General features: G+C 40.0%; 1 protein-coding gene across 2 annotated transcripts in view; it reads right to left on the bottom strand.

Annotated features, from left to right (window-relative positions):
* The window catches only part of PRMT7 (protein arginine methyltransferase 7), a 76,297-nt gene that overhangs the window by 41,813 nt on the left and 6,872 nt on the right, over nucleotides 1-27,612 (bottom strand). Inside the window, exons 3-4 of one of the 2 annotated variants that reach the window (XM_036750589.1) lie at nucleotides 26,598-26,634; nucleotides 7,287-7,436 (exon numbers count right to left, since the gene is read on the bottom strand). In XM_036750589.1, the coding sequence (XP_036606484.1) occupies nucleotides 7,287-7,436; nucleotides 26,598-26,634 (187 nt within the window). The remainder of the gene's footprint in view (nucleotides 1-7,286; nucleotides 7,437-26,597; nucleotides 26,635-27,612) is intronic. The other variant, XM_036750590.1, reaches the window with a different exon arrangement.

Below are 27,612 nucleotides of genomic sequence, written 5' to 3'. Positions count from 1 at the left end.
GCTCCTAGTCTTCCAAACCCAACAACCCCTGTTAGAAAGTAAAGATCTCTCAGAGACCCTCCTAAATGACTCCTTAGACCTTTAATTCAGGTGCTGGACTCTGCAGCTTCCCCGCACCTTCCCCCACCCCTGTTCGCCCCCCCCCCTCCCGCCTTCAGTCCACAGCTAGGCTCTGCAACTATGAGGAGAGAAGAAAAGCCTCTATGCTTGGTAAGCCTAAAATATGTAATGATTTGGGAATGCAATTAATGTCATCTGAAAATCTTTCTATTTGTACTATTATTGTGCTTCTAAATTGTAGTAAAATGTCCTATATTGCAAAACTTAAGTAACCGAAGATAGTGTTAGACAAAGCAATTATTAATCTGAATTCTGTTGAAGAGAAGAAGAAAAAAATGATATGAAAACAATTGTGTAAAACTGGTTAAGTTACTTTCTCAGCCTTAATTGCCGTTTAGAAGACCAGGTATTTTCTACTTTACCTGTAGTTAATGGAAGGTCACAGCTAAAACAATTCAGCCAGCACTTACCTGTAAGATTGTTAACTAGGTTATTTGGGATTACTGTTTTAATGTTAAAGACCAAGACAGTTCTGAAGAGATAAAAGAAATTATGTCCATCCATCTTTTGGGCTAGATTTGTGGGTGGGTTCTATTAAACCTTATATGGATATTAATTAGGGTAAAGATATTGATTGTTGTGAGTTATTATTGTTGCTGTTCAATTAATTATCAACCCCTCGGCCTGGAAGGGAGGCTGACTATACCTTGTTGACAACGATTCAAATTTCTTGGGCTTCCTTTTTACCTGGGGCAAAAAGAAGTAGTTACTGGCCCAGCACATTTTAAACTGATCTAATTATAACAGGTGATTGCAAACTATTTGTAATGTGAATGGAACTTAGAAATGCATATTTGAATAATTTTCTAGGAAAAGTGCATATTGTTATTTGGCATTGAGAAATTTATTAACTATATAGCCCCAAGAAAATTCTATTTACTGTAGTTCACTGTTCAATAAGGGGATGGTGGTGGAATCCATTCCCAGGGGTATTACAAAGATCGCATGATTGTAAAGGTGCTTGGCACAATGCTTGGCATAGAATAAATGCTATTTGAATGTACACTGTTTTAAGTTAAAAATAATTGCTTCATATTTATTAACCTTATGTGGATTTTCTTCACTGTGAAGTTTTGGTGATGAGATGAATGATTCTCTGTATCAGGCAGTTCAGGGACATATCTAACTGAGGTAAAGCCACCACAATGGAAACTAATTGGTTTTGGTTTTCAAGTTTAAATAGATGATAATTGTTTATGATATTGTTATATGTCTAAAATTTTTCTTATTGCATAACTTGGTAAGCAGCTGTATCATCTGTGTTGTTAGAGAAGCAATTTCTTTTACAATCTAAATGTTATTAGGTTAAGAATTGTAATTTAAGAAATCTTCAATTACCAAATTTTGTCTTTAATTGTTTTGCTATCATTTGGGAAATTTGTGAGATCATTAATTAAGCTGTTGATGTTATTGCTTAGAGATAGTATTTACCAGAGTACATTTAGTTTTGGTTTTTATTCTCAATTATGTGGAAAAGGTTTGGTGATCAAAATTTGGGAATTGTTTAGCACTTAGGAATTAATAATATCAGGATAAATTATGAGCTGTTTCTGAGGAGAGATTTTAAAAAAAGGGGGGGGGTTTGTAAAATGTATGATTTTTAGAAAGCCTCGACCTTGAATTAGTGTGCTCAGAGAAACAGCAAAAGATAGCAAACAGACCCAAGGTTTTTCTATTTAACCCCTTCTTGAGGTCCATGTTACTTCTCCTTATTTTGTAAAATTGCCAAGGCACCTGGAAAACTATCTGCATGGGCAAGGTCATCAGCCCCAGACAAAGAACTTCTTTAAGTTATGTAGGTCCTAAACACTGAACTTAGCTTGCTGAGAAATTAAAAGTTTATGTACAATAGATAGAAAGGATTCTAATATTTGGCTTTTACACCACGACAAATTTAAAGTGGAGAACGAGAATATTTAATTAAATCCCTTATGTATGTGAGTCCTGGTAAATCTTTGCTGCAGCTCCATATCTGACTCTAAACTGTGACTGCTGGGACTTGCTGTTTAAGGTTAAAAGGCACTTGGGACTATAACTACTTTTGTTTTGAGTTTGAATCTGGGTATAGTTGTCTACATTACATCAGTATCTGAGAGAAATGCCACAAGCTACTCAGAAAGAATGTGATCCATACTGTTAACGGTGGAGATCTGCATTTGGGACAAAAGCCGGGGGAACAATCTTAGCCTCAGTCTAGTATGGGATCCTCCTGGCCTCAGTTTCCCCCTGTGTTCCTTTGAAAAGGAAGTTTCCCACCTATTTCGGAGTGTAGCAATGTGGTGGCAGAGATACTACATAACTGAGGAATCAAAACTATATCTGGATTATAAACAAGAGCCAAGGATGTTTTATCTTGTAATATTTGACATATCACGTGTCCCTGCCTTTTTTTTTCCTTCTATAGCAAATTTCTGTGATCAGAGCAAGTAGTCAGTAAAAGATATGAGCTCTTTTTGTGTTATCTTACTGGGCAATCTAATATTATTTTATCTAGAACTACGGCAGGTACAGAAATTTAAACAAACTGCTTAAGGCTCACTTTAAGATGTTCCCTTTGTCTAGAAGGAATCTAAGAGCAGTAGTATTTTCCTATGATCACTCTCTTACTGCTATCAATGTGAGATTCTATTACAACACCTCTTTGACTAAGAAACTTTGTAATATTTAGGAATTCTGCTATAACTAGAAACTTTGTTATGATGCTTTGAAATTAGTGTTACTTACGGACTTTTGCACCAACTTAGTAAAGCTTTAGGAAGAAGAGTAGAAATGCATACAAGCCACTTAGAACTCACTTTGTAGATGTTCCCTAAGCAATGTGAGAATGTTATTTTGTTATTTGATTAATATCATGCATGCTTAAAATTTTGGGAAAATATGGGAGGAAAGGGGGGATGATAGATAGTAAAGGACGAGACCTGGCCCACATCGCCTTGGTCTCTCAAGTGTTAGAAAACTTATTATTACCAGAAAATATATCAATAATCCATGTGAATAGTCATAAATCCAGACAATCCTTTGAGGTTAGAGATAACCGCCTGGCAGATGAGGAAGCACGGAAAATAGGAGCTATAGAATCTGAACTACCCGACCATTTGCTGGTACTAATTCCCTCTTTTCCTCCGAGTCTTCCTTCCCCAACCTTTACTACAGAAGAACAGAAGAAGGTGTCATCTTTAGGGGCCGAGGAGCAGAAAGGCCGATGGTATCTCCCAGATGGAAGAGAGGTACTGACCAAGTCAGGTATGAGGCAGGTCCTTCACCATTTACACCAGGGCAGTCACTGGGACGTCCAGAACCTGTGCGATGCTGTTCTCACGTGGTATGTGTCAACCGGCCTTTACACCCTAGCAAGACAGTTGGTACAGGGTTGCCTTGTTTGTCGAAGGACGAACAGGACTGCTTTGTGCCAAACCCCGATGGGTGGAAGGCCACCAGGTCTTCGGCCATTTCAAAGCATACAGGTGGACTTTACTGAGCTGCCCCCCCATAGGCCATCTCAAATACCTGCCGGTCATAGTGGACCATCTGGCATCTTGGGTGGAGGCTTTTCCCTTGCCCCGGGCTACTGCCCCTATGGTATGTAAGATTTTGCTGGAACAAATAATCCCACGGTATGGGATGGTGGAACGAATTGACTCGGACCAGGGGACTCATTTTGCGGGTAAGATCCTGCAGCTCCTTATGCAAGCCTTGGATATTACATGGGAGTTTCATGCTCCTTGGCATCCTCCCTCATCAGGCAAGGTAGAAAGGATGAATCGGGAGACCAAGAGACAGCTTATGAAGTTGATGTTAGAAACGCAGTTACCTTGGACTAAGTGTCTCCCCCTGGCCCTTCTCAGAATACGTACTAAACCTTGAAGGAACGTGGGGTTGTCTCCTTGTGAACTCCTATTTGGTCACCCTTATCTAGGAAGAGGAGAAACTTGGGATCCTATATATGAACAGGAAGATAGGTTTTTTAAGGGAATATGTATCTGCCTTGGCAAAACACCTCCTTATTTTACAGACTAAGGGGTTGATCGCTCAGACCCCACCTTTAGGCTTTCTGGTGCATAAGTACCAACTAGGAGACTGGATCCTGATCCAGATGTGGAAGGAGGAAAAGCTTGCCCCGACCTGGGAGGGGCCTTTCCAAGTCCTGTTAACATCCGACACCGCGGTGTGGACCACAGAGCGAGGTTGGACCCATCACTCCCGAGTGAAGACATCTACTAAGCCGCCCGGCGAATGGACTGTTGAACCCTCGTCCCAGGGGGACCCATTAAAAATACATCTGGGGTGTAAGCCTCCCACTGACTGAATGCATGAACCCTGAACCCCTACTTGATCCATAAGATTGCTAATAGCTGTAAGTGGAGCTGTGCTCCTTCCAATTTGCCTCCCGTGTATGCTGCAATTGATTACCAGAATGATAATAAGGACTCTATCAAAGATGATTAAGTTAGAAGGTACAGCCAGTGGATCTATCAGACTGATGATCCTTAAAGAGGGGGGAATGGGAACCAGTTGAGCAGGAGGACCCGCTAGAGCAGACCAACGAGTTGGATTGTGCAGTTGAAGCAGTGTATATGAATTGGTGTGGGAAGCTTTCAACTATGGAATAAGAGGGGGGATTTTGTGTGGGATACAAGATTGTTTGTGAAAGCTTCCCATGAATAAATCAAGCAAGGTAATACTCAGATAGTATAAATTTAGTTAGGATGTAGACCTCACTAGGCCTAAGTTTCGTTTTCCTGTAAATCATATGATTTTGGGAAAATCAGGTGGTCTCCCCCTCTCCCCCTCCCCTAGCCCACTCACATGCCGTCATCTTAACATTGAAATTTCCCTATAAGGTAATTCTGTAGTTTCTGTGCTAGTATTGGATAAACTTATTCTGGGATAGATTGTGAGGCCACCTGTCCCAGCAAATAGGGACAGGGGTCCAGCCTCTAGGGGTGGAATTTCTTAGAATTGTTTGTACAAGGTTATATATCCCCTTGCTTGCCTTCTCCCCCTTGCCTCTCTGCACTACCATCCCACCCTGGTAGTGGGAGATGCCCAATTCTCGCGAGACTTGATCAAATAAAGCTTCTGTTTTGTTTCTACCTTGAGAAAACCGAGACACCTCTGTTTTTGTTTATTTTGAGCCTGTGGTTTGTTCCACACAAGGGGATTCAAAGCATGTAAGTGAAATATTCTAATTCACACCAGGTTGGATCACAAGAGAGATACAGAAGTTTTTAGCTATGTTTCCAGGTTCTACAATTCTATCTGAGCCCAGATGGATACTTAATCTATAAACTTATTATTGGGGGGCGGGGGAGGAGAGACCTTCATAGCTGATTTTAAGAGTAAAAGAAAAAGAAAAAAAACAACAAGAGACAAGTAATGCAAAGAACCTGCCCAGTGTTCTGGCCATAAATCTGTTCACAGAGTTGCCTCTTCAGTTATCTGGCAAACGCCAAGAAGAAAGGCCTTGAGTTATTCTCTCGAGTGAGAGATCGAAAGCCTCACAGAGGGGCTTATAGTCCTTTTTCTTCTTGGGATTCTAGATGTGAAATTCTGTCTCAGACTCCACAGGAGAAGCGGAATAAATTTCTAATACACAAAGATCCTAACAAAGGAACGAAGCCCTTATTTATGACTCTATCTATGGATGATGCATATGTATATGTATACATATATAAATAAGCATACACATACACACACATATATTCTACAACAAGCAAGTTGTACAACAAGGAAACAGAGCACCTGAAATTACCAAATTCTAAAAAGCAAAATGACAGCCTTATACACACAATAAAGAGGGGTCAGAGGAACTAAAAGTCAAACACCAAGAAATAAATCACAGAGGTCCCAGCGTCACAAGCCCTCCAACGGCAGTGCCGGGAGTACTGGGCTTCATATATCTGTCACATATCTGTCGTTGATGACAGTGAGCAAGCACCCCACCTGGTTGGGCCTGCGCTTCCTCCTACTCACAATATTGTTACAAAGTACTTGTAAATTACCATGCAGTATGAAAACGACGTGGCCAGCTTTCTCACCCACAAAATGAGTCTCACAGGTTGCTATAGCTAGCACATAGACAGTTCTTGATCAAGGCCCCTAAGATGCCTAATACAGTATCTCACTGGCTCCTCACAGCGACCCGAGGGGCATGTCATCCCAGTACAATCACCACCACTTTACGGAGGAAGATGTTGAACTCAGACAGGTAAAGTAACGACTATGGGCACACGGTGTGGGGTGAAGGATTTGAACCCAGGTCTCTGCTAATTCCCAGCTCCCAAATCTTTTTACATCCCATGACACTTCTAAAGAGCAAATGACATGATCTAAGATCAGGCAGTAAATATTCATTAAGGACTCATCATGTCCCAGGCACTATGCTAAGCACTAGGAAGACAAAGAAAGGAAAAAAACAAACAGACCCAGCTCTAAAGGATCTCATGGTCTATGGAAATGTATAAAGAATGAAATTCTACACAAGTCTAAAAAAAAAAAAGCTGCTGTCAAATATGGCGAAGCAAGGGGCTGAAAAAGAATGTTTTATTTTTTCCCCAAAACCAAATGTGTTTAATCTATAACTAAAGAAAAACGCTAAAAAAAATTTTGGAGAAATTAAATTTTAAACTACAGCACTAGTCTTTGCCAGTTTATTTTTTCAAAAGTCTTAAAGCATTTGTGCTATTCAAAAACGCTGATTATTTTAATTGTTGCCAAGTCAAGAAGCATTTATTAAGCACCTACAGTGCCAGGCACTGTGCTAAGGGCTGGGATACCAAGAAAGGCAGAAGGTCGACCTCACTCTCAAGGAGGTCACAGTCCTGTGGGCAGACAACATGGATAAACTGGGGACAGTCTTAAAGGAAAGACCCCAGCATCAACGAAGCTAAAAAAAGTCAGGGAAGCCAGGAGGCAAGGATGAGGAGGGAGAACATTCCAAGCCCAGGTCGGGAGCCGGAGGGTCTCACAAGAGGAATGGTAAACATGCTGTGTAGTGGAAAAAGACCCAGAGTCCAATGCCCTTCCTACTACCTCTGTATGTCCTTGGACAAGTGACTCACCTACCTAACTCTTTCCTAAATACTGGCCATACCACCTCCCAAAGAGGGGTGCACGCATGTGCACATACACACACACACACACACATATATATAAGTGAGGCTCACCTCAATGGCATAGCAGAAATCAGCCCCAGCACTAACTGCCATCATTGACAGAAGTCCGGTGCCAGTTCCGATGTCCAGAACTATCGCCGGCTGTCCTCTTTCTTTCACTCTCCTCACAGCAGCCCGGATGCCCTGATAATATTTCACATTCTAAGAAAGAGAGAGTCATTATTTCAAGTAACATTGTCTTCAAATAACTATAATTCAGTGATTACAATCTTAGTGACTTCAGTAAGAACATTCCTGATGTCCAAATCAGGGTAAGGAGGGGAAGCTCCAAACCCCAAAGGATCCTACCATCTTATCCAGAGTCCCCCATCCTCAATTTCTCAAGCACCTCCATCTGAGATCTCTTGCACTGCATCTTAGAGAATTCCTTACTGCAATGCAAACATGCTGTTAACAAAGAATTGGGGGTGAGGGGGAGAACAAGAAACAGCTGAGGTCATTTCCTAGCTCTACTAGGCAACCAGAGCACTAAAGCATCCAGACCTGAGCCCAACCAGCCAAAGCCTGGGAGACTAAAGACCTACTTTCACCTCCCTCAGCCAAAGGCAGCAAGGCTCTAGCCCTCTGTGCCCCCAAGAGCCCACTGCCAGCAATAAAGAGAGCCCGGCCCCAAACTGAGAAGGCAAGCCCTGAGGGCTAACTACTACTCGGCTGGAATCCCAGAATCTCATAGTTACAGAAGACAGGACCTCAGTGGCCAAACGATCAAACCTTCAGCAGTCACTTGTGGTGACATGACTAAGCCATAAGAAAGCCAAGGGGCTCAGTTCCTTCTGAGCCATCACTATGGTCTCCTGTATTTTAGAAAATGGTGAAGAGGCTTGGATTCACAAAACCACACCAAGCCTGGTCCAGGTCCTGCCCTGCACAAAATGTCTCCCTAAAATGAATCCCCAACAGCTGAGGAAACTCCCTGCCCTCCCCATTCTAGCTGAAAGTTATAGAAGATCAAAGACTGATGGAGGAGAAGCAGCAACTCCACTGAATGTTTTAAAAGAGGCCCACCAAAGGATTCAGGAGGCCTGTGGAAAATATAGAGGAAAACAACCCACTGTGTGCCCAGAGACTGTAAGTGGCCTGTGAGCAGCAGGTTGTGCAGGCCTGTCTTACAACATTGTCCTCCAAACAACTTTAAAATAACTCCTCAAATTTTGGAGGGTCAACGAAACATGAGATCTTTTTCCAGCCTAAGACAACTCAGGAAGACAGCCTAATAGGTCAGTGATACCTAGGTGGGAACCAGCCAAGAACGGCCATGGTGTCAGGCAGCACCAGTACCAGCAAGAGGCCTTGGAGGTGGCTTCAGCAGCAACAGCAGCTTCAAGAGCTCTTATCCCAGAGACAATGGTAAGGGGGTCAGACAACTGGTCCAAAAAAGATTACGGGGAACCCTGTGCTGGCTCTGATTGACAACTCTATTGCCCCCTGGGTCACAGTTCCAGCGGGGAGAGGAGTACTTGTGGTTGGTCACAAAGAAGGAGGGCCCCTCATTGCAGTTTCAAGGCAGACAGGAGCACTAGCAGCTACAAGGAAAAGGGGGACCTCATCATAGTTCCAGAGCCAAGAAGAACACTAGCTCTTTGTGAAGAGCAAGGACGTTCCCGGGTACAGTTCAGAGCACAGATCATGAAAGCAGTGACCACACCTCTCTCTCAATCACACTACATTGGAAGTACCAAAAACTTGTAGACCTCCAGAACCAGCTATGACAGTAGCATGAAAAAGCCCTAAGCTGCTCAACCTCAGGTGAGCAGAGCCCAACCTTAACATAAAGTTCAAAGCCAAGAAACAGGCTGGAAAAATAAGCAAAGAACAAAATAAAAGAACTTGACCATAAAAATCTACTATGGTGGCAGGGAAGACCAACGCATAAAATCAGAAAAAGATAAGAGTAGGAAAACAGCTACAACCAAAACCTTGAAGAAAAATATTGAGTGGACCCAAGCCCAAAAAGAATTCCTGGAAGAGTTAAAAATAGAGATAAGACTGGTAGAGGAAAAATTAGAAAAAGAAATAAAAGTGATATAAGAAAATTATGAAAAGAGAAGTAACAGCTTGGTAAAAGAGGCACAAAAAAAAAAAAAACCTGGAGAAAATAACACCTTAGAAAATAGAACTGGCCTAACGGTAAAAAAAAAAAAAAAGGCACGAAAATTCACTGAAGAAAACAACTCCTTAAAAGACAGGACAGGAAAAGAGAACAGAATAAATGGGGAGCAGGACAGGATGGAGGGAACTATAGTTAACTTTTCACAACATGACTGTTATGGAAGTGTTTTGTATGTATAACCTATATAGAATTGCTTGCCTTCTCAATGATGGTGGGGTGGGGAGGGAGGAAAGGAGAGAATGTAGAACTCTAAGTTTTAAAAATCAATGTAAAAAATTGTTTTTACATGCAACTGGGAAATAAGATATACAGGCAATGGGGTATAAAAATCTATCTTGCCCTACAGGAAAATAGAACAGAAGGGGATAAGAGAAGGGGAGGGGAGTGAAAGAAGGGAGGGCAGATTGGGGGTAGAGGTAATCAAAATGCACACTGTTTTGGGAGAAAATTTGGAACTCAAAATCTGGTGGTAGTGAATGTTGAAAACTAAAAATAAATTAATTAATAAAAAGGGAAAAAAGCAGAATAGGCTAAATGGAAAAGGAGGTACAAAAAATTCACTAAAGAAAAGAACTTAAAAAGCAGAATTGGCCAAATAGAAAAAAGAGGTCCAAAAGCTCACTGAAGAAAATAATTCCTTAAAAATTAGTATTGAGCAACTAGAAAATAATGAATCCATCAGACAGGAAGAAACAATAAAACAAAGTCAAACGAATGAAAAAATAGAAGAAAATGTGAGATATCTCGCTGGAAAAACAACTGACATGGAAAATAGGTGGAATAAAGATAATTTAAGAATTGTTGGACTACTATTCTGGAGAACAATTTGGAAGTATGCCCAAAGGGCTACAAAACTGTGCACATGCTTTGATCCAGCAATACCACTACTACGTCTGTAATCCAAAGAGATCATACAAAAGAGAAAAAGACCCATATGTACAAAAATATTTACAGCAACTCTTTTTGTGGTAGCAAAGAATTGGAAACTGGGGAATGTCCATCCATTGGGGAATGGCTGAACAAGTTGCAGTATATGAATGTAATGGAACACTATTGTGCTGTCAGAAATGATGAGCAGGCTAGTTTCAGAAAAACCTGGACTTACATGAACTGATGCCAAGTGAAGTGAGCAGAACCAGGAGAACATTGTACACAGCAACAGCAACATTGTGCAATGATTAACTATGACTGACTTAGCTCTTCTCAATGATCCAAGATAATTCCAAGAGACTCATACTGGAAAATGCTATCCACATCCAGAGAAAGAACTATGGGGTCTGAGTACATATCAGAGCATACTATTTTCACTTTTTTTTTTGTTTTTCATGGGTTTTCCCTTTTTTCTGTTTCTTCTTTCACAAAATCACTAATGTAGAAATATGTTTACATGATTGTCCATGTATAACCTATATCAGATTGCTTGCCATTGTGGGGAGGAGGAATAGGAAGGAAGAAGGGAGAAAAAATTTGAAACTCAAAATCTTAAAAAAAAAATGTTGAAAATTATCTTTACATGTAATTGGGGGAAAAAATAAAATACTATTCACTATATTTTAAAAAAATAAAAAGAACTGTTGAACTACCAAAAAGTCATGATTAAAAAAGAACCTAGACATCATATTTTGGAAAACTGCCTCCAGTATCTTAGATTCAGAGAATAAAATAGAAATTGAAAAAAACCACTGATCACCTCCTGAAAGAAATCCCAAAATGAAAACTCCCAAGCATATTGTGGCCAAAAGAGAAAATATTGCAAGCAGCTAGAAAGAAATAATGCAAATATCATCGAGCCATAGTCAGGATCACACATGATTTAGCAGCTTCCATGTTAAAGGAATGGGGGGCTTAAAATATAGTATTCCAGAAGGGAAAGTAGCTAAGATTAAAAACAAGAGTCACCTACCCAAAAAAACTGGGTATAATATTTCAGGGGAACAAAATGGACATTTAATGAAACAGAGAACTTCCAGGCATTCCTGATGAAAAGACCTGAGGTGAATAAAAAAATATGACATTCAAACACAAAACTCAAGAAAAGCATAAAATGGTAAACATGAAAGAGTAATCATAAAAGACTCAATAAAGTTTAACTGGTTACATTCCTATATGGGAAGATACATGCAACTCCTAAAAACTTTACCTTTATTAGGGTAGTTAGACATAGTCTACATAGACAGAGGGCATGGGTATGAGTTAATAATAATGGGAGGATCTCCAAAAAAAATGAAGGGGTGAAAAAAGAGGGGTGCACTGGGAAAAGGAGGAAGAGAGAGAGAGAATGGGAAAAACGTCCTCACATAAAAGAGGTATGCAAGGAAGAGCTTCTATAGTGGAGAAGAAAATGAGGCGGGGAGGGGCAATGCTTGAACCTTACTCCCATCAGAATTGGTTCAAAGACGAAAGAATACATATACACCCTCAGTTGGGTATAGAAATCTATATTGCCCAACAGGGAAATAGAAGGGGATGGGATATGGGGTGGGAGGGGATGACAGAAGGGTGGATTAAGTGAGACAGTAGTTAGAAGCAAAACAGACTTTTGAGGAAGGACAGGATAAAAAGAGAGACAGAAGGATAAACAGAGGAAAATAGGATGAAAAGAAATACATAGTAATCACAACTGGGGATGTGAATGAGAGCAAAGCTATCTATAGTCATATGAAAAAATGCTGTAAACCACTATTGATTAAAGAAAGGCAAATTAAAACAACTCTGAAATACCACCTCACACCCATCAGAAAAGACAAATGCTGAAGGGAGGGAAAGTATGTACACTACCAAACTATTGGTGGAGCTGTGAATGGTACAACCATTCTGGAAAATAATTTGGAGCTACGGCCAAAGGGCTATAAAACTGGGCATACTCTTTGACCCGGCAATATCACTACGAGGGCTATACCCCAAAAGAATCTGTACATACAAAATATTTATAGCACCTCTTTTTGTGGTGGCAAAGAGTTGGGAATTGAGAGAAAAATTAAAGGTTCTCATCAAAAGGAAGAGAAGAATTGATGAAAGTGGTCTTGTATCACCCAACTCTCAAACGCCTTATTAAACACATCAAAACTACCTGGTCTGGATGGACAGACAGAAAAAAAATCAAATAAGAAATACATAAGCCAACCAACCAAACACATACAAGAGAGGGCTGTTGGATGAACCTCTGGGTAAAGAGTTTATATCCAAAGAGAAGTTGGCTGGTGATGTTCTTCATTCTCGAAGAGGAACAAAATGACATCACTATGTTAGAGTCAAGTTACAGTGCTTCCGATTGTGGCTGATCAGACCAATACAAGCTCAGAATGCTCTACCACAGACTGGGCACAAATAGTCCATGTGCGTATTTGGAGTGGATTCTCTAAATCTGTACATCTCACATTTCTTTTGAGCAATTTTAATTCTGCTTTGCTCATAGTACACAGCACCTTGTCAGATGTGGACACGCCATCCTAGGCGGTCCTGTGCCAGTGTCTCCCATGTCACACAATCAATTCCAAAGTTCTTAAGACAGACCTTTAAAGTGTCCTTATATTGCTTCTTCTGACCACCATGTGAGCACTTGCCCTGTGTGAGTTCTCCATAAAACAGTCTTTTAGGCAAGCGTACATTTGGTATTTGAACAACAGGGCCAGCCCATTGGAGTCGTGCTCTCTACAGCAGAGTTTGAATGCTTGGCAGTTTAGTTCCAGAAAGGACCACAGTGTCTGGTATTTTATCCGGCCAGGTGATCTTCAGGATCTTCCTAAGACAATTCAAATGGCACGGTGTTGATATGCTACCCAGGTTTCATGGGCATACGACAATGAGGTCAGCACAATGGCTCTGTAGACCTTCAGTTTGACAGTCAGTCTAATACCTCTTCTCTCCCACACTTTCCTGCATGGCTGTTTTCAGCCATGTTGTCCAACACCTTCAAAAAGGACCAACATAGCATCAAGGTCAGGTACCATACTGATGGTAAATTCTTCAACTTGAAAAGGCTATAAGACAAGAACAACGTGAAGGGAGTGTTGGTGCATGATTTTTTGTTTGCAGATGACTGTGCACTCAATGAAGCCTCTGAAGGTGAGATGCAACAAAGTATGGATCCATTCCCTTCTATTTGTGCTAATTTTGGCCTAACAATTAACACCAAGAAAACACATGTGCTCCCTCAGCCAGCACCACACCATCCATATGTGAAACCATCGGTTACGGCAAATGGAGATGTTTTGAATGCTGTGGATAAGTTCACTTGTCTTGGCAGTACACTTTCCAGGGATGTACACATTGATAATGAGGCTGACGCACACACAGCCAGAGCCAAAGAGAAGTAAAAGCAAATGAGAGTCTTCACAGTGTCTACAAAGGTGTGACAAAAGGACCAATATGAAACTCTATGCACTGAACTGGATTTAAAAGCCAAGTGTCCCTAAGCAAATGTGGTTATATTAATGGCCAGTGTTTAATAAAACATATGATAAAATCTCATGGGAACTCATGGGGCTGTATTTAACAGGGAGGCAATCTCCTTGGCCATTCACAATCTGGCTCCAACATCCCCTTTCCTTCTAGACTTGTCTTCCTTATGTCCCCAACATATTCTATTTTCCAAATAAACTGGACTATTCACCATCCTCTGAACTTATTCTGCACTTTCCCACCTTTCTATCCTGGCACATGATATTGCCTCTATCCCTGTGTCCTCCTCCCCAAATCTACCTGCTGACATTCCATCCACTGTTTAACACTATCATACCTTCTCCTCCAAAAACCCATTCCTTGATAAAATGTTGAGCCATTTTGAAGAGGCTGAGGAATAAAATGTACTTCAGCGGCTACTAATCCTGGCCTCCTTGCTGGTCCATGAACAAAAGACTCCATTTCTTGGCTCCTGGCATCTTCTACAGCTGTCCACTATGTCTGGAACACTCTCCTTCCTCATCTCTTTCCCTGGCTCCCTTTAAGTCCCAACTAAAACCTCTTCTTCTATAAGAAATCTTTCCCAAGCGCTCTTAATTGTAGTGCCTTCCCTCTTCCTTTTTTTCCTATATGTAGCTTGTTTGTACATAGTTGTTTGTTGTTTCCCCCGTTAGATTGTGAGATCCTTGAGGGCAGGGACTGTCTTTTGCCTCTTTTTGAATTCCTATCACTTAGCCCAGTGCCTGGCACATAGTAGGAACTTAAAAATGTTTATTTACTGATTATTTGTGAGAAACTTGACTTGGCTTTCCATCCAATAAAATACAAATTGGTATGTCCTGCATTATGTGTTCAAATGCATCCAATTATACATTGTATGTCTCTACTCAATTTGTCAGCTGTTTTAGACCAAAGAAGTTCTGAGCATTAGAGCTGAGATTCACTCCAGGTAGGACTAGTACAGTCAACCCATCACACCCACACAAACACACAATCCCAAAGAAATTTTGGACAAAAAAACCATTTCTTCTTATAGATTTTTCCTGTTCATTTAAAGTTATTAGAACTAAATCCAACTTTGTATTATTATGAGGCCTACTTCAGAGCATATTGACATTAGTTCAATATTCATTCATTCAAGTCATTAGGTGTTCACCATGAGCAATGTGTTGATTGATTTCTGGTTACTATACTAGAATACTATGGTCAATAAAGTGCTGTTTCTATAAACACATAATTAAAGGATTAACTGATACAATTGTACATACCTGAGAATTCTTCCTAAGGCCCATCCTTAATATCCTATGAACATGTTTTTGCCTCCGACACTTTTACTGCCCTCTACACTAACTGCAGAAACCAGTCACAACATTTCATGCTCTGACTGTAAAAGAGCTAGGTAAGGAGGTGTGTGCTGGGATACAGTTGGTAAGTATACCTGTTGGCAGATACTCATTTTCCTGACATCTTGAAAAGGTGCCAATGGGCCCCTGCTCCTGCACCACACAGGAGGTCTTGCCCAGTGTAGGTCTGGAACCTCCTGTTGCCTGGTGCACCATTTCTCCATGCACTGGGATGTTCCTGCAGAGCTTCCCAAGTAACAGCAGCTGAGTCCAGGAGCATCTTCTGTTGTTCAGACCCAAACCCAGATCAGAAACTTGCAGAGCTCACTCAGACCAAGGCAGGCAGAGCTCTCCAGAAGCACGGAAAGCTTGAAGATCTCCAGCCTAACCTGTGCCTGAGATCCTGAAATAACACAATACTCAATACTCCAAGAAAACAGCAACAGACCTTCTCTCCAAAAGTGGGGCTAAGCCCAGACTTAATATAAAATTCAAAGTCAAGAAGCAGGCTAGAAAAATGAGCAAACAGGGACGCACAAAACACAAATCCAGAAAAGGATGACTCCAAAACATCTACAAGCAAAGCCTCAAACAAAACACAGTTTTGGCAGAAATTCAACTAGAACTACTAGAAGAGATGAAACAAGAGTTTTTTAAAAGTTAAAAAATGTTTGAGAGCACTAGAGGAAAAAAACTGGAAAATAAATGAGAGTTATGAAAAAAAAATAATTGGAAAGGGAATTAACAGTTTGGCACAAATGACATAAAAACTTGCCCAGCAACAATTAAAACTAGAAATGAACCTGAAAACTAGAATGAGCCAAATAGAATCCAATGGCTCCATAAGACAGTAAGAAATATTAAAATAAAGTCAAAAGGCTGAAAAAATAGAAGAAAATTAAAGCATCTCACAATTTAAAAAAAAACTGACATGGAAAAGATTGAAGAGAAAAAAAATTAAGAATCAATGGACTACCAGAAAAACATGACCAAAAAAGAGCCTAAACATCCTATTTCAAGAGATTGCCTCAATCCCTTAAAAACAGGAGGCAAAATGGAAATATAAAGAATCCTAAAAAGAAATCCCAAAATGAAAACTCCCAGAACATTATAGTTAAAATCCAGAGCTTCTGGGTCAAAGACAACATTCTGCAAGCAATAAGAAAGAAATAATTCAAGCGTCGGGAAGCCATAGTCAGAATCATACATAATTATGCATTCACTACTATCGAAGATCAGAGAGCTTGGGAATACAATATGCCAGAAGGCAAAGGATATAGGCTTATGGCCAGGAATAACTTACCTGAAAAACTGTATAATCCTATAGGAGTAAGAATGGATCTTTAATGAAATAGAGGATTTCCAAGCATTCCTGATGAAAAGACCAGAACTACACAGAAACTTTGAAGTTCAAACACAGTGGTTAAGAGAAATACAAAAAATAAAACATAAATAAACAATGATATTTACATTCTAATGTGGAGTGATTAAACATTTGTCCTTCTGAACCCTATCACCATCTAGGGTTATAGAGGGACTCTAATTAAACAGAAGGCCTGAAAATGGTTCTATTATGTCTTAGTGATCTTAAAAGAATAATGGAAAGGTAGAAGAGGAATACACTAGAGGGGGAAGAGAAAAGGTTAGGGAAAATCATCCCGCATAATCAGGGTGCTTGAGAAGACAAAGAGGAAGAGATGTGGGGAGTGGCTGACAAGTGAACCTCATCCTCATCTGAACTGGTCAAAGGAGGGAATACACACACACACTCACTCACTCACACACACACATATAGATTCAATTACAAAAACACATTTTTCTCAACAAGGAAATAGGAGGGAAAGAAAAGAGAAAGGGGAACAGGGAAGCAGAGGGAGGTAAGAGGGACTAGCGGAAGGATTAGTCCTCAACAAAACAAACCCTAAAGATATATAAAGATGTTTCTAGCTCTTTTTGAAGTAGCAAAGTACGGGAATCTGAGAAAGGGTGCCCATCAACTGAGTGAAAAAGTTGTGGTATATGATTGTGATGGAATGCTATTGCACTACATGAAATGAAGAGCAGGAGAATTTCAGAAAAACCTGGAGAGACTTATATAAACTGATGCAAAAAGAAGTGAATGGAAGCAAAAGAACAACTTACATAGTGACAGTACTGTAAAGATAAACATCTTTGAAAGACTTAGGACTTCTGCTCAGTGTAATAACCAACCAGGATTCCAAAAAGCTGATGATGAAACATACTATTTCCTGATAGAGAAGTAAAAAGCAAAGTGGAGAATGAGACAGACAGACATACACACGCACACACACACACACACACACATTTTTTCTTTCAGACAGATTCAATGTTTGTTTTGCTTGACTACACATATGTAACAGGACTTTTTTTCTTTCATTCTTAATTGTAGGAGGAGAGAGGGAACAAGAGTAGATTTTTGCAGATCAAAAAAATATTTTTTTTTAAAAGAGACCACTGAGGGCCAAAGAGATTAAGCAATTTATCCAAGGGTATAAAGCCAGTAAAAGTGATGAAGAATGAGAAACTAACTGGTCAGCTACCTCCTAGTCAAATTCAATCAGACTGGTATCGCTTGACAGAGCACTAGAAAGAATGCTAAACTTGAAGGCAAGAAGACCTAAGTTTGAATCCCGTCTCAGACACTCACTAGCTGTGTGACCTTAAGCAAGTCCCTTAACCACTGTCTGCTTCAGTTTCCTTATCAGTAAAATGGTGATAATAAACTTGACAAGGTTGTAGTTGTGAGGATCAAATGAGATATTTAAAGCACTTTATAAACCTTAAAGCATTATATATAAACATTAGCTCTTACTATTAGATTTTGTAACAACACTCAAAAAAGGACGTCAGTTATGCATGTGCCTACTTCTTCATTTACTTATAGTCTAGTTGGTGAAATTCTGCTGCTTTAATGTTCTGGAGGGTTTAAAGTGTGCTGTTATTCATTCCAGGAGACATTTTTTTCCATCTTAGGAAACAAAGTTCATTTCATGAATGTCTGCCGCACAAAAAGGACATTTCTCTATAAAAGCAGAACGCTGTATTTATTATCTGTAGTAATTTACTCTAGAAAATGAAAACTTTAAGTTATTTCATTCGAACTTTTAGAACAAGACAATCATAGATTTAGATTGCTGAGAGGTTCCTGAATGCCCTTTAAATTATTTTTTTTCCAATTAGGTGAAAGTGTATAAAGATCCAGAAAAATAATTACAATGCTCAAAAAAAAAGACTGGCTTAGAAAAAAAATTTATATCAAAGTACTAACAAGAAAAACGTTTGATTAAAGACATAAAAATATGGTTTCTTTCACAAATACCAGAAAAGACATGACTGCTGTTGTAAATACAAGTGCTGACAAAGTGCTGAAGTCAGCGCACTTACACTGTCCCACTGGCTTCAAGCATGCAAGGATTAGCCAGGAAACGCTACAGTGTCGTCCCATTTGTTCAAATGATGTCAAGAGCCCAGGGATGGCTTTTACAAGAAAAACATGACACAGTTATTTCTAGCCCTCAAGTTTCCAAGGAAACAAACTATAGTTTCTGGTACAGCAAAACCACCACAACTCTAAGAAATCAATATAACCTCCCTAAATTGCTGTGAAATCAGGACTTGTGTAAATCGTGATGGGGAGTGTCACTGTCTAACGGAGCAGAGGGCCCCCAGGTTAACAAGTGCTTATTGAAACTATTCAAATAATGACAAGGAAGAGCTGCAAAAACCAAAAAACCTAGGTAATGCGCGATAGCACCATGTCCATTTATTTGGATTTATAGGCACTCTCATGGTATTACTACAAAGACAACGACAATTTCATCAGAAAATCAGTGTGGCAGCTCCTCAAAATCAGGAGTTCCCAACCTGGGCTTAACCTGTCAGCTTGTTTCTTAAAATATTTTGATAACTGTGTTTCAATACAATTGGTTTCCTTTGCAATCCTCCGTATTTTATTTTAAGCACGTACAAACATAATTCTGAGAAGAGTTCCACCATAGGCTTTACAAGGCTGCCGCCTGAGGTGTCCAGGGCACATACACACCAAAGGTTAAGAACCACCCCTGGCCTAAGTGCTCCCCAGAACTGGGACACCAAAAGGAAATCAAGAACAAAAGTGACTTAACCCTGCTGTGGTCATTTTAAGAAAAAGAAGCTTTTAACAAAAAACCTTCACTTGAAAATTAAAGATATTTTCTAAAAGTTCTAGAAAAAGTCATCTATTAGGTGTTGTTTACCATTGACTGTACAAGGAAGGAAGCACACCAAAAAATAAAATCAGTTTTTCAGGGTCCAAAACAAAGACGTTTTTAAAAGACAAGAAAAATCTGAAAACAGAAACTGAAGGTAAAGGTTCCTAAACTGGATAAAAGGTTCTCTTACCACTCACTGTCCAGAATCCTATTCCTCACACAATTCAGAAGATAATCCTGAGTTAAGTGGGTGCTTCCTCTCCCCCAGAGTTATCCATAACCATTAGAATACTGGGAAAAGCAAATAGAAAAAAGAATAGAAAATGAGAAAGCCAATGAGGAGGAAATCAAAAGAATTCTGTAAATGCTGAATTGAGTGCAAATGTCTACATATACCAATGCCAAGAATTCTGAGAAATCTTAGGGATTGTTAAATATTATGACTGTGTTGGTAATACATATGTGAGGCAATGCCCCCCTCTAATAACACTACAGGAAATACTCTAGGTATTCTTTAAAATATCCCTGTTCTGTTATTGCCATAATTATTATTATTATAAGAGCTGACTGCAGGATCCCAAGCAGCTGGTGATGCAGTAAACAGAGTGTCTGGACCTAGAGTCAGGAAGACCTTAGCTCAAATCTGGCCCCAGACCCTTCCCAGCTGTGTGGCCCTAGGCGAATCACTTAACCTCTGTCTGCCTCAATCTTTCACCTGTAAAATGGGGATCACATGGCACCTACCCTGCAGGTAAGGATTAAATGAGACAACATATGTAAAATGCTGTGCAAACGTTAGTTTTATATAAACACAGCAGACTAAGAGGAGGAGGAGAAGGAACAAAATAAGAATGATAATGGCACCTACCTCCCAGGGTGGTTGTGAGAATAAATGGAGATGAGATAGGTACAACCCTTTGCCAGCCTTAAAGTGCTGTATAAACGCTAGCTGTCATGATTATTATCATTACTGAATGGTAAAGGTCCTTGGTTTCATAATAAGAGTTATAACCTTTATCTCACACTGGCCAACACTAATTGCTTAAGATAAATATGCTGAGTGAACCTCCACATCAACTTCCAGTCCCCTCAGATGATGAGTGGCAACCTCGAGGACCCCCAACTCTGCTTCTAGCCCAGCCCCTGCTAGGACTTGTCACCCCAGCATTCTCAGCAGACACAGCTTCTGACAATGCAGAAAAGAAAGTTTTTGGATAAAAGTCCTTGGCACCGTCCAAAATGAGAACGGGTGTAATTTTGTTCACTACAAATAATACTAATGAAGATCTATTACTCTCTGCCCTGCCACTGGCCCTTTTTATCGCCCTATGCAGGTGAAACAACCTCATATACACACAATTAGGATATGAGTTTCTAGAAAGAAGGGGCTGTCCATTTTCCTGTAGAATTTATGTACAATAACCTTATACTTAATTTTGAACCATTTACTCCAAAAACATTTATAAATTCCTCACCATAAAAACACACACACATACCCTGATATCCTGGAGCAGAGCAAGTGACCAACCTATACCCTGACTAGAGTTAAAAAATGGAAGTACAGGTCTCTGCTATCTACCAAATACCATGTAGCTTCAAGACGATGCATGGTAGAAGGCTCACTTAGTCCTGGCAATTTGGTAAAGTATGCAATGACATCTCCTGGCCAATTGGAGGACTGCACAAACAAGAAGCAGAAACACTACCAGCACCCTAAGAACTAGAGGGTACCCTAAAGATGATGGCCAATACCCTCGCTTTAGAGTTGAGGAAACTGAGGCCCAGCAGGGTAAGGGAACTTTCCAAGTCCTCCCAGGGAGTAAGCAGCAAAGCTGCTCCTCTGAGGTGCAGCTCAGGCCCTGCCTTCTACACAAGCCTGATTCCTCCAAGTGCTGGCGCCTGCCCTCCCTTAGTAATGAGAACTGAAAATAGTCAAGAATGAAGATGGACACGCTACAAAAGGTGGTGTTTTAGAGGCACACTAAATATCAAAAAGCTGACACTCATCTAAGACCGAGTCATCAGGTGCAAAGAGCACCCAGCCGGGAGTGAGCACCCAGCTTCTCATCGGAGCTCCACCACAGGGACAGGTCTGCACCTTGGTGGTCCTCACAGGTATTTTTTTCCTTCAATCAATCTACCAATCCACGTGGCATCCATTGTCTCCACAGTGCAAGTCACAACCCATCTCTTCCACACATGCTCTGGAGTCCTTTCTCTCTCTGTGGATACCAGCCTATGCAGCATTCAGGCTATTCACCTCCTGTCCCAATAACACATGTCCTTGACAATTTCTGGCACTCAAGGCATCTGTCATAATTCCTCTCCCATGCTATTTGGATTCATTCATTCACTTAGTAAGAACCTACAATGGACAAGGCACTGTGCTGGCTGCAAAGACAAACTGAAAAACCTCTACCCCCAAGACACCTACGTTCTTCTACTTAGAGAAGCTGCCACCGTCCTGCATCACCTGCAATTCTTCTGACAGCATCTATTAAAAAGACGGTACACACTCAGCTTCAGGCCAGAGACCGAAAGGCTGTGCCCACTGGGCCAGTCTCCACTGCGCAGGCCTCTCCTCTTTGCACAATTCTTCTCCACATAAAGGCTCCTCACGCTCAGCTCCTGTGAGGTAGAGCTACTTCAATGTTTACCAGCCCCCAACGGTCTCTGGGCTGCCGATGCAATTCAACATTTACTAGGCGTCTACTCTGTACAAAACACTATGCTCAGTAAGGGCAACACAAAGGTGAATAGAACACAGCCCCTGACCTCTATGAACTTACAGTCTAATGGAGAAGCTATTCCATTTCCACAGACTGCTAGGAGACATGGGGTTCAAAAGCAACATCTTCTCCATAGTCTTTTTTTGGGAGGGAAGGGAGAATGTGCTTCCCTCTCTCACTCAGGCTGGAAAGACAGGGCCACTCATGAGCCCAAGCCCACTGATGACTGACAAAGACATTCTGACCAGCTCTGTTTCTTCCCTGGGCAGTTCTCTACTTGGACAGCCTGGGGCCCACCTGCATCCCCTCAACCCTAGGGGCTTACTATGTTAGTGCCTGAGTTAGTACAGACACCTGTTCAGCTTTAGCTAAAATTCTCCCCCCAGCCTCAACCTCCACAGCAGAAGGGACCACAGGCGTGTACCATCATGACTAGCTGCCATAGTCTTTAAAATCTCCTGCAATTTACAGTACCATTCAGACAGTAGGTGCTTAAATATTTGATAATGACAATGATAACAGTAAGGTCCATTAGCCTTTTAGGACAGCCTTCATAACTATTTTAAGTCTTCTGTAGAGACCTTGCACAGAAGGAAACTTGAGTCTACAAGGTCAGCCCCAGTGAAGCAAAATAGATGTTACCAGACACAACTAAGCAGATCTAGCTCCTGCCTGGTGATCTGCCCCTCTAGGCTTCCTCTGCCTCTCTGAGCTAGACCCCACTATCCTTCCCCAACTCTTCTTCCTCTGATCCTAACTGTAAGCAAGTAGTGAAGAACACCAAGTTTACTTCTTTCATTCCCTGTATCCTCCATTAAGTCCTACGATGCCATATTGTTTCGTTAGGTAGAGATGACCCTGGGTTCTCAAAGGTGATGCCAGGCTGTAGGAAACAGAACACAAAGTCTGACAAATTCTACTGTGTTAGAAAAGTTTCAAGTACAGCCTTAGGAAAAGAACATACTTGCTTTTCAAGTACCAGACTAGCTTAATGAGAAAAGTTCATCACCAACAGGCAAACCACTTGTTGAATCATTCTTGAGACATGGAAAATCATTAAATAAATAAAAATACAAAATAGTACCCAGTCCTCTATGACCCTTTCAACTTCTACTATGACAGTGGTAGAGTGCTAGCAAAGTAGACAAAGGGTGCAAAAAAAAAATGCAGCTTTTAAGCTGCTACTAAATAGGAGGTCCTTGTCCAGTCATCAGTGAGTGCACATGTCAATCTTGGCATTCTCATTATAAATGGAATTGGAAGGCAAAAAGAACTTGCTTCCAGGTATTCCTTGAAGAGGCTAATAAAAGAGGACACTCTTGCAAGTTTCATGAGACATTTAATGGTCATTTCATATTATAGAGTGTCTAAAACTCCTGCAGAAGATAAGGAAGGAGAGGAATTCTAAGAAGAATTTGTTCTAAGAATCACCAAACTAAGTCAACAAATTAGTACATGGGTATACATAAATGCAAAAGTGAGTACAGTGGAGAAACAAAAATCATGTTGGAAAACATGGTTCAAGAATAAGGCATAGGAGAAGAAAAAGTCAAGCAGACTGACTAGAACCTCTCACCTAAATATCATGAATACTTCTTTGAAAAAGACAGTACAGGATAAAACATACATTTAACACAGCCAAAATGCTGCCTTGTTTTGTTTGACTTTGTTTTGGGGGTTAGGGAGTGAGTCAATGAATAGTGATAGAGATGCAAATAAAAAATTCAATTTCATTATTACCTCATTAAACTTAATATGCATTTTTTTAAAACTATGTAGCAGAAGTTGAAGGATTCATATACAAATTTTTTTCTTATTCTTTGTATACTGAAATGTTCTCATTTTTTAACAATTGGTAAGTTTATAATAAAAAAATTATTTTTTAAAAGTCAAGGTACTGAACATGGTAAGCACAAAGTAACATCACAAAAAATAAAACTGATTATTTTTTTAGGGGGCAAGGCCCAGGGTCACACAGCTAGTAAGTGTCAAGTGTCAGAGGCCACATTTGAACTCAGGTCCTCCTGACTCCAGGGCTGGTGCTCTATCCACTGTGCCACCGAGATGACCCTAATTATTTTTACAGACAGGAAATGACTGGTTATCAATGTGGGTGGCATTCCTCAGTCATCTAAGTACGGTCAGATCACTGATTATTTAGAAGATTGAAATTAATACCAAAATAGAAGGAGAAAAATGAGAAAATGTGGTAACTACTTGAGAGACCAATTAAGAATACGAACATTATTGTAAAATATTAAAGAGGAAAATGGTGGAAGGTTCTACGGAATCTCATAAAACAATGAAATACCATGAAAGGAAAACTAATGTGACACTGAGTCCCTTCTAACCTCCCTAGGTAATCTGTAAAAGGAGAGGGTTGGATTATACAGCCTCCAAGGTCCTTCCATTAGGATCTATGATCCTTTTGAAACAAGTTCACTGAAAGTTTGGCAAGAGACCCCTTCAACCTAAATTATCTCAAGAGTGTTTAAGGATGGACCTGGAAGGATGACAATGAAGAAATGAAATCTAGAAAAGACCTCCCAGTATTTCTATACCACATGACAACTAATACCCAAGATCTCAATGTATGGGAAGAATGGCAGACCACACCAAAGTGACACACAGGTGGATCCATGTGAGAGGGCCATACAATTTCAAGGACAATGACAGATCAGTTCTTAAGGTAATTAAAGGAGAGAGGAGAGCACATTTGGTAAAAATAAGAGACCTTATAATACCCAAAATAGGTGTCCAAGAAAATAGCAGTAACTACTGACCCATCTGCCTTACTTTCCACCTTCACAAAATCTTTATGAGAAAAATCTATAAATGCTCCAAGGGGCTCCTTGATAATGTTTAAGAAAGGGATAATCAGCCTTTCACAAATGATGGTCTACAACAGACTACAGCTGACTAAAAAGCAGAGAATACAAGATCTCACTATGTTCAGTATTTGTTGAATATAAAAAATATTTGCTTCGATAGAATAAAACACCACCTCAAAGGCTGTCTTCCAATAAGGTATCTCCCATACACGTCAAAAAGCATTCAAGATTCCTTTTTAAAAACAAAACAGATAATTTTATCAGTGACCCAAATAAACAGGGAGTAACTGCTGAGCAAAGGAGTCTGCAGAATTATGGAGTGTCTAGCACAGAGTGTAAATGGAAGATAAATTCATAAGGCCTCTAAACAGTCCTATTTTTGGATGACATTGTGATATCTTTATCATGCCCCATTGAAAGATCCATAATCACTCTGTGCGAAATTGCATCAGTTTGAGACAAATTCAAAAGAAGTCAGCCCAACTATCCACACAAGAAAAACCAAGTAGATGAAGAATGCCTATTATTATGCAGTTGGATGGACAAGCCATAAAGTAGGCCCACCACTACATATAGCACGGAGAGGTGTGGTCCCAGAATTGAACATTAGAAGAGTAAGGTAGAATCCCTTTTGGAAACTATACAGTAGTGCATTTAATGGTTCTGAGCATCTCCATGAATTTACTAGATCTATCTTTTTAACATCAATATTCTTCTGTTGATGCTGTAGGATTATAAGCCATAGAAAGCCACTATCTGAAAAAATTAAAATTGTTGGTCACCCAAAGAGCAATGAAGATGTGAGTGATGGGTTTGTTGTATTTAACCAACCAACCAAAAACTACGCTGAAGAAAAAGAATAAAGGATGTTACCAGAGAGAACTATGACCTGAAAGGGAGGTCAGTCATGTACAAAAGTAAAGAAAAGCCCTTATTATGTGATCTTATTAATATATTATTATTGTGAAAATATGTGAATTTCGGAATTCACATAAGGTCAAGAGATCTATAAGAACACCAGAGCAGCTGATTTGTGAGAGGATATAGACAGGGTTGCAGAGGATGGGAAGACACCATTGAAAATGTCCACAATTGGGGGCAGCTAGGTGGCACAGTGAGTAGAGCATCGGCCCTGGACTCAGGAGAACCTGAGCTCAAATCTGGCCTCAGACACTTGACCCTTACTAGCTGTGACCTTGGGCAAGTCACTTAACCCCAATTGCCCTGCCTTCCCCCCTCCAAAAAAAAAGAAAATATCCACAATGATGGGATCACAGATCCAAATGTTTCACACTATTACCCATACAACAGCTAGGATGGGACAACTAGCAAAACATTTTTTATGGGCTAATAAAGTCTTGATATTTATTGATACATATATGGCAGTTACAATACTCAGTTCTTGTATTCCTCTGTAACCCTACTAAGAACAAAAGAAACACTAAAGTAAAGCAAAAATGTGCATAAAACTTAAAATATAATTATACATTAGTAGCCAAATTGGTTACTTCTGTCTAAGGTAATTCCAAAGGTCTAAGGGAAAATTACAAATTTATTTTGTAATCTATGTACTGTAGATGGTGAAATTTTATTATATTACATAGGGTAGTTTTGCTTGTTTCTCTCTAGACAGAGTAATTTGAACATACCAGTAAGATACAGGTTTCTAATACTCACTCTGTCTTTATCATGCAGCATGTCTGCATATGATGATCTAAAAAAAGAAAAGAAAAAGATATTAGAAATCCTTGGTTAAAAAAAATATACATATCAATATAGTGTCAGCTCAAATCTACCTTTGATACCTAATCATGACTCAAAGAAGAATTACAAAGGCCTCTGAAAGGTGTAGGTCAGCAGCTATCAAGTCTGGTATAGCCTACCAATCTGTAAATATTTGGAGTATGGATGGAGCCAATAAAAGACAAGCCTTGCTTCTTATCACAGGACAAACCTCACCAAGAGCCAGACAAATTTTGGAGGACAGAGTAATTTCTTTCTTTTTATTAAACTCTCCTTTCTTCTGAGAAAGGAGTTTATAATTTTCATATTAACCAATATGATATGTGTAATGAATATACTAATAACTTAGTTTTCTCAAGAGCTGCCCCTCTGGCTTGAGAGTCAGAGCTCACATTGCAACTTAAACTGATTAAACAAAACTCTGACAGTACTCACAGTCACTGGACCTGAAGCAAAGCACATCAAAGGCTGCAGAACCTTTTCCTGTTACAGAGTTCTGGTTCTGTGCTCCAGGGGAGGTGGTCGCAACCCCCAGAGACCCGACTCCAGAATTGTTGTATTGTAGGACTTGTAGGTTTCTCTTGGGAAACCACTAAATGATTGTTTATAATCTCCCTTCCCCCCTCCTTCCCCAGTGTGATTTAAGTATACAACCTTTTACTTCAGCTAGGAGAACATTCCTCAGCCTGAACTTGATTAATTAAACGACTGATTACTGGCACTCCCTTCTCTAAGCCTGCTTGGTGCTGCTCTGAGCATTCTCAGGTTAGAGACAGCTCAGTAAAAATCCTGCTAACACTTCTAATCAGCAAAAATGTACCTTCTCTCCCTCCCACAAACAAAATATAATCTATTAAAAACATGTGGAATCAAGCAAACTTCCACATTGACCATGTCCAAAAATATGTCTCACTCTGCATTGAGTCCTTCACCTCTGCATCATGAAGTA

This window comes from Trichosurus vulpecula, chromosome 3, assembly GCF_011100635.1.
Source record: "Trichosurus vulpecula isolate mTriVul1 chromosome 3, mTriVul1.pri, whole genome shotgun sequence".
Classification (NCBI taxonomy): domain Eukaryota; kingdom Metazoa; phylum Chordata; class Mammalia; order Diprotodontia; family Phalangeridae; genus Trichosurus; species Trichosurus vulpecula.
Note: the sequence above shows the minus strand (reverse complement) of the source record. Positions and strands in the feature narration are given on the sequence as shown.